The sequence below is a fragment of the Berghia stephanieae genome, chromosome 2 (genome assembly GCF_034508935.2).
Source record: "Berghia stephanieae isolate SIO BIC M18660-M18661 chromosome 2, UCSD_Bste_1.3, whole genome shotgun sequence".
Taxonomy (NCBI): domain Eukaryota; kingdom Metazoa; phylum Mollusca; class Gastropoda; order Nudibranchia; family Aeolidiidae; genus Berghia; species Berghia stephanieae.
In genome coordinates this window covers 45377776-45394069 of record NC_088361.1, presented here as the reverse complement: position 1 = coordinate 45394069, position 16294 = coordinate 45377776, and the positions used below count along the sequence as shown (strand labels likewise).

The 16294-nt window shown below is 36.9% G+C and overlaps 1 protein-coding gene across 1 annotated transcript in view; it reads left to right on the top strand.

The window, feature by feature from the left end:
- Positions 1-2: 2 nt before the first annotated feature.
- LOC144964975 (regulator of nonsense transcripts 1-like) overlaps positions 3-16294 on the top strand; it is a 34799-nt gene continuing 18507 nt past the window's right edge. Inside the window, exons 1-11 of the mRNA XM_078899790.1 lie at positions 3-1127; positions 5545-5687; positions 7782-7871; positions 8297-8506; positions 9012-9150; positions 10941-11014; positions 11448-11620; positions 12365-12463; positions 13274-13382; positions 14276-14483; positions 15636-15782. Of these exons, the coding sequence (XP_078755916.1) occupies positions 939-1127; positions 5545-5687; positions 7782-7871; positions 8297-8506; positions 9012-9150; positions 10941-11014; positions 11448-11620; positions 12365-12463; positions 13274-13382; positions 14276-14483; positions 15636-15782 (1581 nt within the window). The 5' untranslated portion in view covers positions 3-938. The remainder of the gene's footprint in view (positions 1128-5544; positions 5688-7781; positions 7872-8296; positions 8507-9011; positions 9151-10940; positions 11015-11447; positions 11621-12364; positions 12464-13273; positions 13383-14275; positions 14484-15635; positions 15783-16294) is intronic.

Genomic DNA, 16294 nt, shown 5'->3' with positions numbered 1-16294 from the left:
CTGTAGTAAGGGTGACGGGGAATGATACAAAGCGAAAGCATTACCAGCTTTAACCAATTTAATGCTAAAGAAAATTTTCGTAATATGAAAAGCAACTTAACGCGAACGTATGAGTATTGTCAGGACCTTAAAATAAAAAATTCACATAAATATTACCCTGTATCTTTTCAATTCATTGAAAATAATTTTGAAGTCGGCAATATGGAATTTGTAATGTCTAAATGTAAATGTGTCTAAACTGACACGTTTAGATTGTTAATAACTCGTCATTTAAGCGTTTTTTACTGGAATAAAACAAAAATAAATATTTAAATGATTTTATTATGCCAATAGGTGTCATAATTGGAACAAAAAAAAAAAAGAAACGTTTCTATTTTTTTTCTTTAACCATATGATGGTTGAAAATCGTAATGTTATCCGCTGAATATACAAAAATGACGTCAGCTTTTCATTTCTTCCACCTTGCCGTCGTGTGGTTCAGGGTGGAACCCTCAGGAATGCTTTAACTGATTCGATTTGTGTTACATTCAGTGTCTATGCTGCTACAATAGAATTACATGGACGAGTACTGACGATAAAAAGATACTTACGTTGATTCAAATCATAGGAGCGCTCCTCAAAACGTTGAATTATTTAGTATTTCAAGGCCTCCAACTTGACTCCATTTTCATTAGTGAGTGTCAGTGTCGTATAGAGTCTAGCAACGTCGAAGTCAGTGCAGTACTGTCACTCAAAACTCAAACTCAAATGCGTCTTCCGTTTCATATTTCAAGGAAGATGCGACTTGGATATGTTTTCTTATTTGTTACCGATTGATTTTCAATAGACTATTTGTTGTCATCTTTGAAGTTGAAGGTGTGTGTAGTGTAGTGTACTTACCTTTTCCTCTGTCTGTGTGTAGTGTAAATTTGTAAACTGTCTCGGGGAAATAAATCAAAATGAGCGTGGATGCATATGGTCCAAGTTCCCAAACCCTAACATTTCTTGAAACAGAAGAAACCGATTTACTTGGAGCAGACACTCAAGGATCCGATTATGACTTTGTTGATTTCACATTACCGTCACAGACTCAATCACAAACTCAACAATCTCATCTTGACACCAGTGCCAGTCAGAGCCAAAGTCAGGTAAGCATCTAGAGAGCCGCACCATTAGCGTACCAACCTCCTTTGAATGTCCAATTCGCCTTGAGCACGCATTCACGTAAAAGAGAAATTTTTTTTTTCAACCTAGAGAGGTGGGCCGGTGTTACCAATACTTAGCTTCTATACCAGGATAAATCATTCGTTTGGACCGAAAAATAAATAAAAAACTTACCGCTTACCGTCAAAAGCAGTTTAGATTTGAAGATGCATTTGTTTTCTATCAAAAAACATTCGGTAATGGACAATCCTTGATGAATTTCAAAAGTTGTGTTGAAATTATATCCTAATTGTTTTCATGATTAATTCCTCGCGAAATCGTGTGGGTATCGTTCTGTTATCAAGGTACCGCCTAGCCAGGCAGGGTTGCCAGATCATTTTTGAGTAAGAGACCAAACTAGCTATAGCAAGAGGCCAGATTCCTCGGCAGGAGCCCAAATACCACCAAACCCACCTTAGCCTCGCGAAAACTCTTTAGATTTGTTAAACAATTTAGATAGGATAAGGAAAATTCGTATATATAGAAGCATTAGCAAATGCAATTTGTGGCGTTAGCACGTGTTGCATTTAGATATTTAGATTGCCAAATAAAATAAGTTTTACCGGTACCAGAGTAAAACGATATAACGGGGAAAGTCAGAGGAAGCCAAAAAGTTGGTTACAGGAGGCCAAGTGGCCAAACCAAATTTTGGGAGGCCAAATGGCTTGGGAAAAGGCCAAATTTCTCAAATTTGGCCACCAGGAGGCCAAACTAGCAACCCTGGCCCCAGGTTTTTAAAAAAGTTTATTGGGAAAAAGATACGGAACAAAGTGTCCATAGATAAGTATGCAATTTGGTGCATTAGTGCAGTAAAAAGGCCTTTTTTTCTTTTATTCAATAAACTTGACTGCTGGTGGACCCTAGGCCTCTCTACAAGTCCAAGAAATAATACTCACTTTTTCTCTGCTCCAACGAAAATATCTACCCCCTACCGGTCTAATTATTTGTAGCAGACGACAATTTTCTCAAAACGGTCACGTGACACTGTAAAAACAACACAGGAAGTCCATGAAAGCTTATTTACGGCATTTCCTTTGAACCGTGTAAACAACAAAATTTCGTTTTCATTCGACTCAACGGGTCAGATTGGCCGGTATTTTTTAACGAACTAAAGTTCTGAAAAATCAAAATGTTTCTTAGAAAGGTGAAAGATGCTAGTTTTTGAAACAGAGGTAGGTTTTTAAAAAAAATCTTTATATTTTACGTGAATGCATGCTCAAGGCGAGTTGGACGTGCAGCGGAGGTTGGTAGGCCAAAGGCCCACCTCTCTACCTCTGTTTCAAAAACTAGCATCTTTCAACTTTCTAATTTCTAAGAAACATTTTGATTTTTCAGAACTTTAGTTCGTTAAAAAATACCGGCCAGTCTGACCCGTTGAGTCGAATGAAAACGAAATTTTGTTGTTTACACGGTTTAAAGGAAATGCCGTAAATAAGCTTTCATGGACTTCCTGTGTTGTTTTTACAGTGTCACGTGACCATTTTGAGAAATTTGTCGTCTGCTACAAATAATTAGACCAGTAAGTAGGGGGTAGATATTTTTGTTAGAGCAGAAAAAAAGTGAGTATTATTTCTTGTACTTTTATAGAGGACGAGGGTCCACAACGGCAGTCAAGTTGATTGAATGAAAGGAAAAGGGCCTTTTTTATCCGCTGCCACCACCACCACCACCGTGAGAGGGGGGGGGGGGAGGGGATGCATGAAGACGAAAGGGAGACGTGTCGCTTGGTGACGTAGAGCATGTCAGCCAAGAATGCTTGCAGGTGTTCTTAACCCCTTAACAGCGAAGCTAATCTTTTGCTTTCAGATAATAGTTTGCTTTTATCTTTATTGTTGTTAATGGAGACTACAGCGTTTCCACCAAGAGTATCGCAACTCGGCCTTCAATTATCTATAATCGTTTTGCCGTTACTTGTCTTTTGATGAAAGATGTGGTGTTTGGTCAAAGATCGAATTTCGCCCCTAAAAGGTTGCATTGCTACTGGGTTTGCTCTCTCCCTCCACCGCCCCCCCTTTTTTTTTTTCTTTTCTTCTTTTTTTTTTCAACTTAGTATTGTTGATTGATATTTCTTTATTTATGATTAGCAAGTGCGGTAATAATCTCACAGGATGCTGGAGTACTGCAATTAACCCTTTGCAAGTGACACTGATCTTTTGTTTTCAAATAATAGTCTCATGTATATTATTTTTTAACTCAGAATAAAAAACGTTTCCACCATAAGAGCAGTAAGAATATTGATAAAAAGCGCTTTGAGCACGTTGGGTGGACATTGCCCCTATATAAAAGCTCAAGTTTTAAAATTGTATTTCTGTTTTTTGTCTTTTGATGAAAACGGTAAGATTTTATTTTTGGTCCAAGTAAGATTGAAATTCGCCTTTAAAAGGTTAAATTTTTTTTTTTTTTTTTTCAAATGCCGATACGCTGCTTCTTCCATTTTTTTTCCCCAACTGGCAAGCTATCGCTGTACTTACTCGCATGTCTTGCACACACAAAAGGATACATCTAGGTCACAAAACGATACATCCAGGTCACACCACAATCCCACTTATTTTGTGTTATAGGCAGAACATAAACAGCTGGGCTGCCACATGCGTGACTAAATTGGCCAAAGAGAGAATCCATAGTTTGGCATTAGACACCCATTACCCGAAGTCTTGGTTTTTAATCCTAGCCTAGTGAGTGAGAGAAAAAAAAATCAATCATACATGTATTTGCAAACAGCAGAACATTTTCATATTACAGTGAGATGGGAAGGGGAAGGGATAACACTATGACAAGAGAGAGAGAGAGAGATGGGCGGGGGGGGGGGGGGGGGGGGTGGTAAGGGGGAGTGGGAAAAGATGAAAGAAACAATGGGTTGCCTGATGACGTAGATCAAAGGAGTGTTACAGTTACAGAGGTGCTTCACAGTGACACTGATTTTTTTTCTCTCCAGATTGCGTATGCAGAATAAATCGTTTCCACAAATAGAACGGTACGAGTATATTTCGACTCAGGCTTCAATTAAACTATAATCGCAAAGCTTGTCTTTTAATGATAACATTAAGACTAAGATCTGGAGTTTGGGGAGTGTAAGATGGAATCTCGCAATTAATGGTTAAAATTGTTTTGATTAAAGAAAAATAACAGACACACACACACACACACACTCACTCACTCTCTCTCTCTCTCACACACACACACAAACACGAGCGCGCGCGTTACGACAACGAGGACCATCCATTGCTTGTGTTGCAACGGTAAACCAGTTTAACGTGTACGTAGATCCTGAGGCTAGATGCCCCGTTGCCATGTACGTAGGCACTCCCACAAAAAAATAAAAAAAATAGAGAGAGAGAGAGACACACACACACACACACTCACTCTCTCTCTCTCACACACACACACATGAGCGCGCGCGGTCAAGACAGCGAGGACCATCCATTGCTTGTGTTGCAACGGTAAACCAGTGTACGTAGATCCTGAGGCTAGATGCCCCGTTACCGTGTACATAGACACTCCCCAGAAAAAAAAGAGAGAGAGAAAGAGACACACACACACACACAGAGTCTGGCATCCGCTACGAACTAATTTTGCGCACCAATTTTTACTGCACTTATGCACCAAATTGCATACCTATCTAGGGACACTTTTTTCCGTATCTTTTTCTCAATAAACTTTTTAAAAAATCTTTGTTTTTTTTTTTTTTTGCGACGGCACCTTGTGAACAGGCGTAAGCCTCCACGATTTCGCGAGGAATGAATCATGAAATAATTTACGATATAATTTCAAACACAACTTTTGAAATTCAAGGATTGTCTAGTACCGAATGTTTTTTGATAGAAATCAAATACATCTTCAAATCTAAACTGCTTTTGACGGTAAGCGTTAAGTTTTTTAAAATTTGTCTGTCCAAACGAATGATTGTAAAGACTAAAGAAGCTAAATATTGGTACGACCGGCGCAGCTCTCTAGTTTCTAAATTAAATTGAGCTTTTATATAGTGCAATATCCACTAAATGTGCTCAAAGCGCTCTAGTTTCTAGTATTAGTATCATAAATGTCAGGGTATATTTAAATTTAAATGATATATAGTTGTCTAAATCCTTCTTCACCACAGCAAGGCTTCACCATAGACTGAGATACATGGGAGGAAAGATCATACACACTACATAGCCCATCAGGATTGACACATACATGGCTGTCGATGGTGTAGTGTAAAGAAAATATTGGGGGGGGGGGGGGGGGGGCAATTTATTCAATTTTTAATCTATATTTTCACATGTGTCTTGGGCTTATGCAAGAGGTAATGCTAAAGATTTTTGTATATTCTTTTAGGTTTACAGTTATGAGAAACTTAAATTTCTTTCATCATCATCCTAGGTGAATGGCTTGGATTCTACAGAAACTAGCAATGTGGATGTCACAGTTTCCACCATCACTCAAGGAGTAGGAGACTTAAATTTTGAGGATGAACCAGAGGAAAATCAATTTTGCATGAAAGATCTGCCCAAGCATGCGTGTTCGTAAGTTGTGGTTTTCATCTGAAATGAAACTAGTTATTATACATGTGTTATTAATATGTATTTTACATATGTTATTATTATGTATTATACATATGTTGTTGTTATGTATTATACATATGTATGTATCCTGCATGAAGAATTGATGTAACACAGTGAGGTGTATTGAGTTAAGTGAGAATACGAAAATGCTCTCTTTACTGTGCATATTATTGCATGGTTCATTCATATACAAGGATGTCTTACTATGTGGATAAAGTTGTTAAATTTAGTTGTCTATTGAATTCTTGAAATTCTTATTCATGCAAGATCTTGCTGTGGCACACAATTTCATTGCATTCATTAGCTTGTAAAATGGTCTGGCTTTGCATTTTTCCTATAAAAGTATAATTGTTGATTATGAAATATATTTCCAAACATAATGTTGAAACATTATTGATAACAAAATGTATGTGTGTTTCATTTTCACATCTGCTAATATCAAATTACTTTCTCAAGTCGCCACAAACTGAAAGACCTCACCCTAATTACCCAATTAAAAACCATCATAAATGAAGCTCCCAGAACATCACGACTCAAATTCAGAAAGCCCTCCTACCACTCAGAACTGAAAAACTTCGATATTGGGGAAGCATGGAGGGAATATTGGACAAATACCATGCCCGAGGGAGGTGGGATAATCAAAGACCCAACAGAGTTTGTGCCAGGCTTCAGGAATGCAATCGAAAACAGTGGGTCACCTCAAACCGACTACTGACAGGCCACGGCAGGATAGACGGGAGGTTTCGAGGCTGTCCTCATCTGCGGTGACAAATTTAAAGACTGGCTGGAGATTTTCAGTGTGGAGATGTAGCCATACGCTATTACTACTTTCTCATGTGTTCCAACGGAATACAAGATAAAGAAACTCAGATTTTGTTTCTTCCATGTTGTGACAACACTGGAACACTTATTATTAATTGATGGTCCAGATGGCTGAGGATTATACAAAATTATGAAAATATAGATTTAAAGAATGATGAGTAACTTACCTTTTACAGCTAAAGATCACTTCTTTGTGGATGGATTTGATAGCTTACTGTTCCATTTTTTTGGTATACGTTTGATAAAAAATAACTCCTTTTTTTGTGTGTAAGCTGACCTCCATTTGTGTTTTAATATGGTTTGACAGGTATAAAAATGATAATAATGCACATTTATGTTGCGCAACCTATCCCCCTGGTTGGGGGCTCTGGGCGTATTACAAATAAAATTGTCATATTGAAAGAGAAAAATACACATTAACAGCCACCCTCTCCCTCAAACATGCCAATACCACACACACACACACTCATCCACATCCACACGTGCCACATAAACACACTTGCAACACAACACATTCATGACAAGTACGCAAGAAGCATTTACAGCTGATCACAAACCGTAGGCTTTTTGAAAGTGGTATATTTTTAACCGATTTTTAAAAATGTTCAGTGATGGGGATCTTCTTAATGGAGCAGGGAGTTCATTCCAAGTAAGAGGGGCAAAGTGGGAGAAAGATCTTTCTCCAGCCTTTAATTTGGTCCTGGGTATTTCAAGCAGGTCGTTTGATGCCAACCGCAGTGTCCGAGGTGGTTTATAATCTGTGCACAGTTCCTGGTGGTAATTCGGGGCATGATTGTTGAGGCATTTGTAAACGCAAGTGGCCACCTTGTAGTCGATGCGCTCACGCACTGGTAACCAGCGAAGGTTGCAGAGTAGGGGTGTTGTTTCATCGCGTCGCTTTTTTCTCATAATAAGGCGTGCAGCATTGTTTTGAACTCCTTGCAGGCTCTTGATGTTTTCTGGCGTCGTACCGAAGAGTAAAGCATTACGATAGTCCAATTTTGAGAATAAAATAGAAGTTACTAGCTGTTGGCACACTTGTTGGGTCCCTGATGGAGCTGATCTGAGATATGCGTTATATAAAATAATAAAATGCACAGTGTAATAGTATTGACAGTATCAAATCTTTTAGAGCTTTAGTGAGTGATCTGGTTTCCTATTATTATCAATGTGGTAGAATATAATTATTGGCAGCTAATGCTTATTTTGAATATAATTCCACATTTTTTCCAGATATTGTGGAATCCATGATCCAGCATGCGTGGTCTACTGCAATGCCAGTAAGAAATGGTTTTGCAATGGCAGAGGGAACACCTCTGGAAGGTAACTCCATATATGCCTATCTTTTTTTTTTTTTTAATTTTTTTCTTTAACATACCCCTTAATACTTTTGTGTTAATGATTCTTGTGTTCTCATCGTATGTTTACCTTAGTATCTGCATCTGTATGTTTGCTTCTGTATCGTTATGTTTACTTTAGTGTCTGTGTCTATATGTTTACTTATGTATCTATATGTTTACTTTAGTATTATTTCATATTTCATGTGTTCATGTATATAGGACTTCAAACAAGTTTGTTCACTTTTCATAATCTTAAACTCCAAGAGATAAGGCATTTTGGATTCTTGAGGAGTCATAATGAGAGTAAATCAATTAGTTAAGGTAAACCTTTTTTTGTCATCAATTTATTTGCATAGAAGCATGAATTTGGTTGTCTGATTTACCTTCATGGTTTCTCTCATTGATCAGTCACATCATCAATCATCTGGTGAGAGCTAAAACCAAGGAAGTTACTCTGCACAAGGATGGTCCTCTGGGGGAAACGGTACTGGAATGTTATAATTGTGGCTGTCGAAATGTGTTCCTCCTTGGATTCATACCGGCTAAGGCAGAGTCAGTTGTGGTGTTACTTTGCAGACACCCGTGTGCCAACCTTAGTAATCTCAAAGACATGGATTGGTAAGTCGGAGGGTTTGTTGTTGATATTATTTTATTTGTATTTCTGGTTTTAAATTTTATTTCAGTTAGCTTTGTTGTAACAGAAAATAGGAATGCAACAGATATGCATTCCTTAAGTCATGATGACACTTATGGGTCAATTCTGGAAATGAAAATATGAATTTGTATTTTCAAATATATGAAAATATGATATCTTATGATAGTAGTTGGTTGGCAAGTATTTGAAGAGATAAACTCACACACTGGTTGTTTTGTTGGCCTGAGTTTCTGATTGTTTTATCTCCCAGAATTATTTTTCATGTTTGCCAATTTTCAGTATATGTACTGAATTCAGTATATTTTCCAATCCTGCAGAACAGAAAATAGTAAGTACTAAATTTGTTACTGGAGTTCAACGCTCAGATAGAGGCTGATGGATGTGCTCCCGTAAACATAGTTCAATAAATTTTTTCCTACTGAATTGGCAACCCTGATTGTTCAGACTTTTTACTCTTTCTCTCTACAGGGACCCATCTCAGTGGCAACCTTTAATCAATGACAGGTCTTTCTTGGCTTGGTTGGTCAAAGTTCCAACAGAGCAGGATCAGGCACGATCTCGACAGATCACAGCACAACAAATTAACAAACTTGAGGAATTGTGGAAGGTAGCTCCATTGTTATTGATATTGAAATTGATGTATTAACCTTTAAGTAGAAAAGCTCACCAAATATTTAGGAGCGACAGATAACAAAAACAAATGAAATGATGCAGTCAGCACTAAAAAAAAGGGAATGTTGATTTTATGAGTGTGAATGGCATAGTTATGAAGCTCAGTATTTATCTGACAATGCACATGAAATGTCTGTGAATCCATATTTAGATATTTACATCGAAATCTTGTTAACAATTACTTTTACTAAACTCCTACCATCTGTTTAGTTTTACACCATTGTGTTTGGCAACATGTTTGTTTCCAGTGATCCGTTTCAACTCTTACTGACTTTGTTTACTCTCCAGTAAACATACAAATACATATAGATCTGATTGCTCATTTTGCAATCTGGCTTCCAGATGATTTTATATCCTTTTGTGGCTATGTGGTCTAGTGGTTTGACTCGTCTTCTGTCCGGAAGGTCCAGGGTTCGACTCTTGTTCTAAACTGTGCATAGTTGAGTCCTTGGAAAAAGGCTTTTTAATCACATTGTCTCACTGTACTCAGGTGGTAAAATGAGTACCTGGCCATTAACAGCGTTGTCTCTGTCGTGGAAAAAAAATTGCAATGTCGCATAACAGACGTCATGTTCCGTTCTGCATGTTATGTGTTGCTGTTTGTCAGGGACACATTGTAAAGCGCTTTGAGCATGTTTAGTGGATATTGTGCTATATATAAGCCCAAGTAGGTATAATTGATCGCTTAAACTTGACCTGATCATTAAATTTGTGGCACTAATTCTACATAGGATGGGGAATGCTATGTATTCCAACTCTTTTCTACATTGCCATGACAGTTGTCCATGTTTGTTGTTTGCACAGGTCTCAGATTTCCACTATGTTAAGTCCTCCTCAGTAGTATCTATACATCTTCAAAAAATCATTGTAAACCGTCTGGTTGCAAGGGACTTATCCATGTTTATTAGTTTTTTTTGACCATTTTTATCTTTTTTATCTCCCATAGTGGGCAGGGGGGTACATACTGCGTCTTCTATCCCCTTATATCTCTTTTCTAACATGCTTTCTGTCTTTGTCTTGGAATGAGATTACTTGGTTTTGTCCTGGCCCTGACCGGAGTCCTGGCTGGGAGGGAAACAGTCAAATGCATAGTTATTGTTTTGGGAGATATTTTTTTCCTTGTAAATCATCTCTCTGTTATGTATTGTTATATTTGTTATTTTAAATGTATAATGTAAGCATTTGGGTATATTCCTCTTTGTTGGATTTTGTGCTTGTTCTCGGATGAGACTTATAGGTGATCTCAAACTAAGTACATTGGTGATATGCTCTTGGAATCTACATCTGATCCCTATTTGTTCCTAGTCCCCCTTTGTCTTACTTTCTCTTAGCTGCTTTAATTTAGATTCTAGAACTTTTTACTATCCCATTTTCTTCCTTTTTACTGGTGCTGATATAACCTAAATGTGTTGCAAGCACCGTAAAATCCTTAAAAACATAAAAACAAAACAATATCCTTTTTATAGTATGTTTGTATGTTAATAATTCTATATTTTATCAGTATTGTCGTGAATGAGGACATATTACTCCGCTTTATTTATAATAAAATGTGCGCTCAGAGGGAGATGCGAAATGTTCCTCCTTTTAAAGAATCATGACTTGAGATGTATGTATTTGTAACCAACAAATGTCTTCAAACGAGTCTTATTTCCTGCTGATATATGTGAAGATAGTACACATGTTTTGGATAATCACTCTAGATGTCACGGATTGCTTTTCTTTTAGGACAACCCCGATGCCAAGTTGGAAGATCTAGAAAGGACGGGTCTGGATGAGGAACCGACTCAAGTGCAATTGAGGTAATCAGGTCATTTGACTTCCATTTCTATGTCGTATCAGAAGTAATAGAGAAAGAAAATCTTTTACTTCTTATAACTGATAGAAATTAGAATACAATTTGTCAGATATATTCTACTTGCTCTTACACATGGAAGTGTAAGTTGATTTCAAAAGAGTATAGGTTTGATATCTATTCATAAAAATACAACTCTTTTTTCTCTTGCTTACAAATTAGTTGATTTTAAACATATGAACATTGTGTTTGATCGTGTTTTAGGTGCTTTTTTTTTTTTTTTTTACCTCTACAGTTTGGCTAAGCTTGTATAGTTCATTTAAAATTAAAGGCTCCAAGTCAGGCCATTTTTTTGTGTCATCCTTTCCATTTCATTTGGATCAGTTGTATTTGTGGGTGGTTGGTGCTTTTAATGTTTACAGCTTTTGAATGTTGTCCAGATATGACGATGCTTACCAGTACCAGAACATCTTTGGACCTTTGGTCAAGTTAGAATCGGAATACGACAGACGCCTGAAGGAGTCTCAAACACAGGACAATATTGTCGTCAGGTGGGATACTGGCCTTAACAAGAAGACCATTGCCTACTTTGTATTGTCCAAAGCCAATGATGGTGAGTATGCCAAATTATTTGTCACTCAACTGTGTGATTTAAATTGCTGGCAATCGTCCCTCAATGTCAAAAGAAAGGCATTAATAATAAAAACAAAGTAAATTGATAGTTGTGTCTTATGAAGCAAACTTTCTTCTTAGATTAAACTTTATCATTTTATCTCCTCCAGCCAGATACTTTCTACAAACAGCCATTCCTTATCAGCTCCAATGTTATATTAACTTGATATTCACCTTTTCAATCCAATTAATTCCTAAAAGATGCTGTTGTTGTAATCGGTGCTATGTCTATTTGCCAGGTTGACAACGGTGGAATTTTGTATCAGAAAAAAAAGTTGAAATGTTAAATGCTACAGTTGTTTTTATGTAAAACTTTCTAAAGAAATGATAGAGTGGCTCAACCGTTGATGTTTAGTTTCAGAGTGACTTTTGAATTTATGATAATGGGTTGGTTTCATGTTTTTTTTTTTTAATGTAGATTTTTAGAGAGTATTTTGTTTTTTCTGCTATGTTTATGTGTTTTCATATCAGCAAAACTAGAACAAAATCTGAACAAAATACCAAACATGGAACGTTTCAGGTTAAAAACCCTTCTTCAGCCAACAACAAAAACAATGAAATCATTATTAGGTTACTAAAAAATCAGATGGACGGCAGAGAAATATTCAGTACGCCCTCTCTGTAGAATAATCTTAACATATATAGATCTTCATTCACTTATTGTATGATTCTTTGTTCCTTACAGAAATGAAACTAATGCATGGTGATGAGCTGAAATTGCGCTATGTTGGAGAAATGCAAAAGCCCTGGGCTGGAGTTGGACATGTCATCAAAATACCAGACAGTATCCTTTTCTAGATTTTCTTATACTGGGAAATAAAATAGAATATTATATTTATCACTCCATTCATGTATCTTCCCCCCCCCCCCCCCCCCCCCTTTATTAATCCAAGTGGAGAAATGACATTGTACCGCACATTGTCTAGTCTAGAAATTAATTTGATATAGTCAATATTCATAATAAAACAATAGTAATTAATGTGATACAGTCAACAGTCATAATAATACACAATCCTTCTGATCCATAAAGCCTGTTTACTCCGGCTTTGCTAACTTTAAGATTGAATGTTAATCTGTTTCCAGATACAATGTGACCCTGGTTCAGATTGACCCTACCTATCCTTTACTTTCTTGTGTCCATTTCTTACTGAAAAGTGGACTTTTTTTTCTTTTTTCTTTTTTTTTGTAAATTCAATTTTAATCTCTTAATTGTGGTGCTGTGGAAAAACTCGTATTTAAAAACTTGTCCAGAAAACTCTTCCTTCAAATATTGATTGATTTATGTATGACCCTCGTCTAGGCAAAAACTCTCAAACATGGGAAGACTTCTCAGTTTTTCTACGGCAATTAAGTGGTTAAAAGATTATCCGTTTTAAATGAAGAAGGCTATACTATAATCTATTAGAAATAGATTGCTAGTTCAAAGATGATTCATGACATGTTCTTTTACTGAATTTTTTTTTCAAAAGGGATTCATGACATGTTCTTTTACTTGATTTTTTTTTTTCAAAAGGTAAAGTGCTGATGCTGAACATTTATTTATGTCTCGTTAACGTTTGGTATCCCATGTGTTTTTCCTTCACTCTTGTCTAAGATCACAGTGATGAGATTGCCATTGAATTGAAGAGCAATGCTGGAGTGCCTGACACTTGCACTCATAACTTTATCTTGGAGTTTGTATGGAAGTCGACATCCTTTGACAGGTTTGTGAAGAGCTATCAGTTTGTTTTTGTGGATTCATTTCAGTCAAAGGATTCATAGTTTGTTTTTTTTTTATTTTTTTTTTTGAAGGTTGGCAGGTCTGAAATGATGACATGATATTTGCATTGGGTTTGCCTTTATAGTCAAGTCATGCTTCCTGATTTCAATCTATTACGTTATAAGACAGTGAATTGAAATCATGTTTGTCAATTAAATTGATTGTTCAGTCTATTACTGTAGGAGTTTTTGTTTCTACATTGATGCACATTCCATCATCATCATCATCATCGCCTTTTTCACCCTGGCTCAGGGTATAGGCCACAGACAAACAGTTTCCATCCTTCTCTATCCTGAGCTAACAAGCTAAAAAAGGATTTGGTTTGTCCGTCTTCTGTAACGGTTTGAGTTTAACGGAAAGGGGTGTTAACCCTTTGCCAACCCCCAACCTGGAGGACCAGGTGACTCAAAGATGGGGGAATCACACACCATTAGTCGCCTTTTACGACATGCTGGCTTGGCGTTGGGCTATTCTTGACCCTCTCAGTTGAGGGACCCCGGACACCACATGGGGAGCACATTCCATGAGTGTCAAATAATGGAGAAAAGTGAGTGGAGCAGGCGCTTGTGTTGATAATTGAAGTGAGTAGAAAAGTGCCAGAAACTGTGCGGCAATAGGATTCAAACCCATGACGGGGTGGAGTTGATTGCAAAGTGTCTCTATCGAAGTGGATGGTGTCTGTTGCAGAGCTTGTCTCTCTTGACCACGTAGAGTTGTCATAACAGTAGAATAGTCGATTTGAATCCTCATTGCAGCAATTTTTTTACTCTCTATTGTCTTCTGGCACTTTTCTACTCACTTTATTTTTTGTTATTGCCAAATAATTCTTATCCTCAGAATGCAGTCTGCCCTGAAAACCTTTGCTGTGGATGAGACGTCAGTTTGGGGTTACATCTATCACAAGATGCTGGGTCATGAGGTGGAAGACATTGCTCTCAAATGTTCTCTGCCCAAACGCTTCTCAGCTCCAGGTTTGCCAGAACTAAATCATTCTCAAGTCTATGCTGTCAAGACTGTACTTCAACGTCCTCTCAGCTTAATCCAGGTATGTGGCTGAGTTTGTTTTTTGGGTTTTTTGTTTTTGTTTTTGTTGTTGGTTTAAACACATTTCTATTTGTCGTTGACTTTGTAATGTCCAGAACAATTGAAGATACGAAGAGTGTTTATCACATACTGGCAAAATTGGCACTCGATTTGGCACTCTGGAGACAAAGAAAAGAATATATTGCAAAAAATATAATTTAAAAATGAGACAGCGGCACGTCCCAGGATGATGAATTATGACTTGTAATTTAAAACAGTTAACAAATGGAGAGTCTAGCTCTAAATCTAAATTAAAGGTAGTAATCAGACTTAAAGACATTTTGAGGTTATGATGGTCGTGCACTTTAGGGTGTCTCGGTTTATCTCTTTGAAAAGTTGGCCGGTGTGTTATATAATTTCACCTTGAATGCTTTCAAGATATATGTTTTGTTGTTTTGTTTTGTAATTAGAAAAAACAATTTTTGTTTTTAAAAAAATGTAATCCAAAAGTTTAATTTTTAAACCTCCATTTAGCCCTCTGGTCTTGAATATTGTATTTTACTCTGCTTTTTAAAAATGACTCTTTCTAGATAAATCTTTTTCTTGTCTATGGCCAAAAATTTCTTTGTCTTCAAATTGTTAAGGCTTGACTCATCCTTTTTTTTCTTTTTTTTTTTTTCTATACCTTAATAAATTTTCAACTCATTTATCTTTCGGGTCGTTCAAGATACAACAGATATAGTATTCTCTCTCTCTCCCCCCCTCCCCCCCCCCCCCCCCCCCCCCCCCCTTAAAAAAAGTGAAAAGGGGAACCCAGAATTAGTGCTGATGGCTGATGATGATTGCTATCTGATGCGGAATTTCCTCCTTATAAAAAAATAACTTTCCCCCAATCAAATGCACTGGCAATGAGAAACTGGATGTGAGATGGGAACAAATAGATGATGGTTTCCCTCTTTCTAGAATTTAGCTAGGTATCATCTCAATTGCTTTTAAAATGGGGGTTAACGCAGTAAAATGGGATATATTGGCAATTGTTAAAAATTTTCCTCCTTTTCACTTTTTGTCACTGTCAGCACTACAGAATAAAAGTATAATATATTGTGCTCAATGTTTTTTTTTGTTTCTTTTCCTTTTTTTACCATCTTTTATTTTTAAAATTGCTTTGCTTTAGGGTCCCCCTGGCACTGGTAAGACAGTCACGTCTGCTACTGTGGTGTATCACATGGTAAAACAAAACAATGGCCCCGTGCTGGTGTGTGCTCCATCTAACATTGCTGTAGACCAGCTGACAGAGAAAATACATAAAACTGGATTGAAGGTGAGGCCGTCAGTACTTAAATCAATTTTTATGTCCAAAGGCTTGATTCAAAATGCAAATTCCATAAATACTTTTTTGATAAATGGTCTTGATAAATTTTGGTCAGACGAAGAAATCTTCTATGGCAACTTCAAAGTCAAAATTTAATTAATTTTATGTGAGGCAGACATATAGCCAAAAGTGATTGAATCTAAGTCTGAATCTGAATGTTTCTTGAAGTTTACTCAATTCTGAGTATTTGTATTCGAGGGCGGAGAGAGTTGTTGTAGTGTGACAGCCATTGTTGGTATTTGGGCTGAAGAATTTTGATATTTTGAATGTTTCATGTTCACACATGATTCTGGAAGAGCGTACCAGTCTTTGAAAGTGCTGGGTGCAAATGAATATTTGAAGATGTTTGAGTTTGTGGATTGGGCGTTGTAGTGTTTTTGAGTGGATTTTTCTTTGAATACATGTATTCCATTGTAAGTCTAGCTGTTCTGATGAAGAGGAGTTTTAAAGGGACTTTGTAT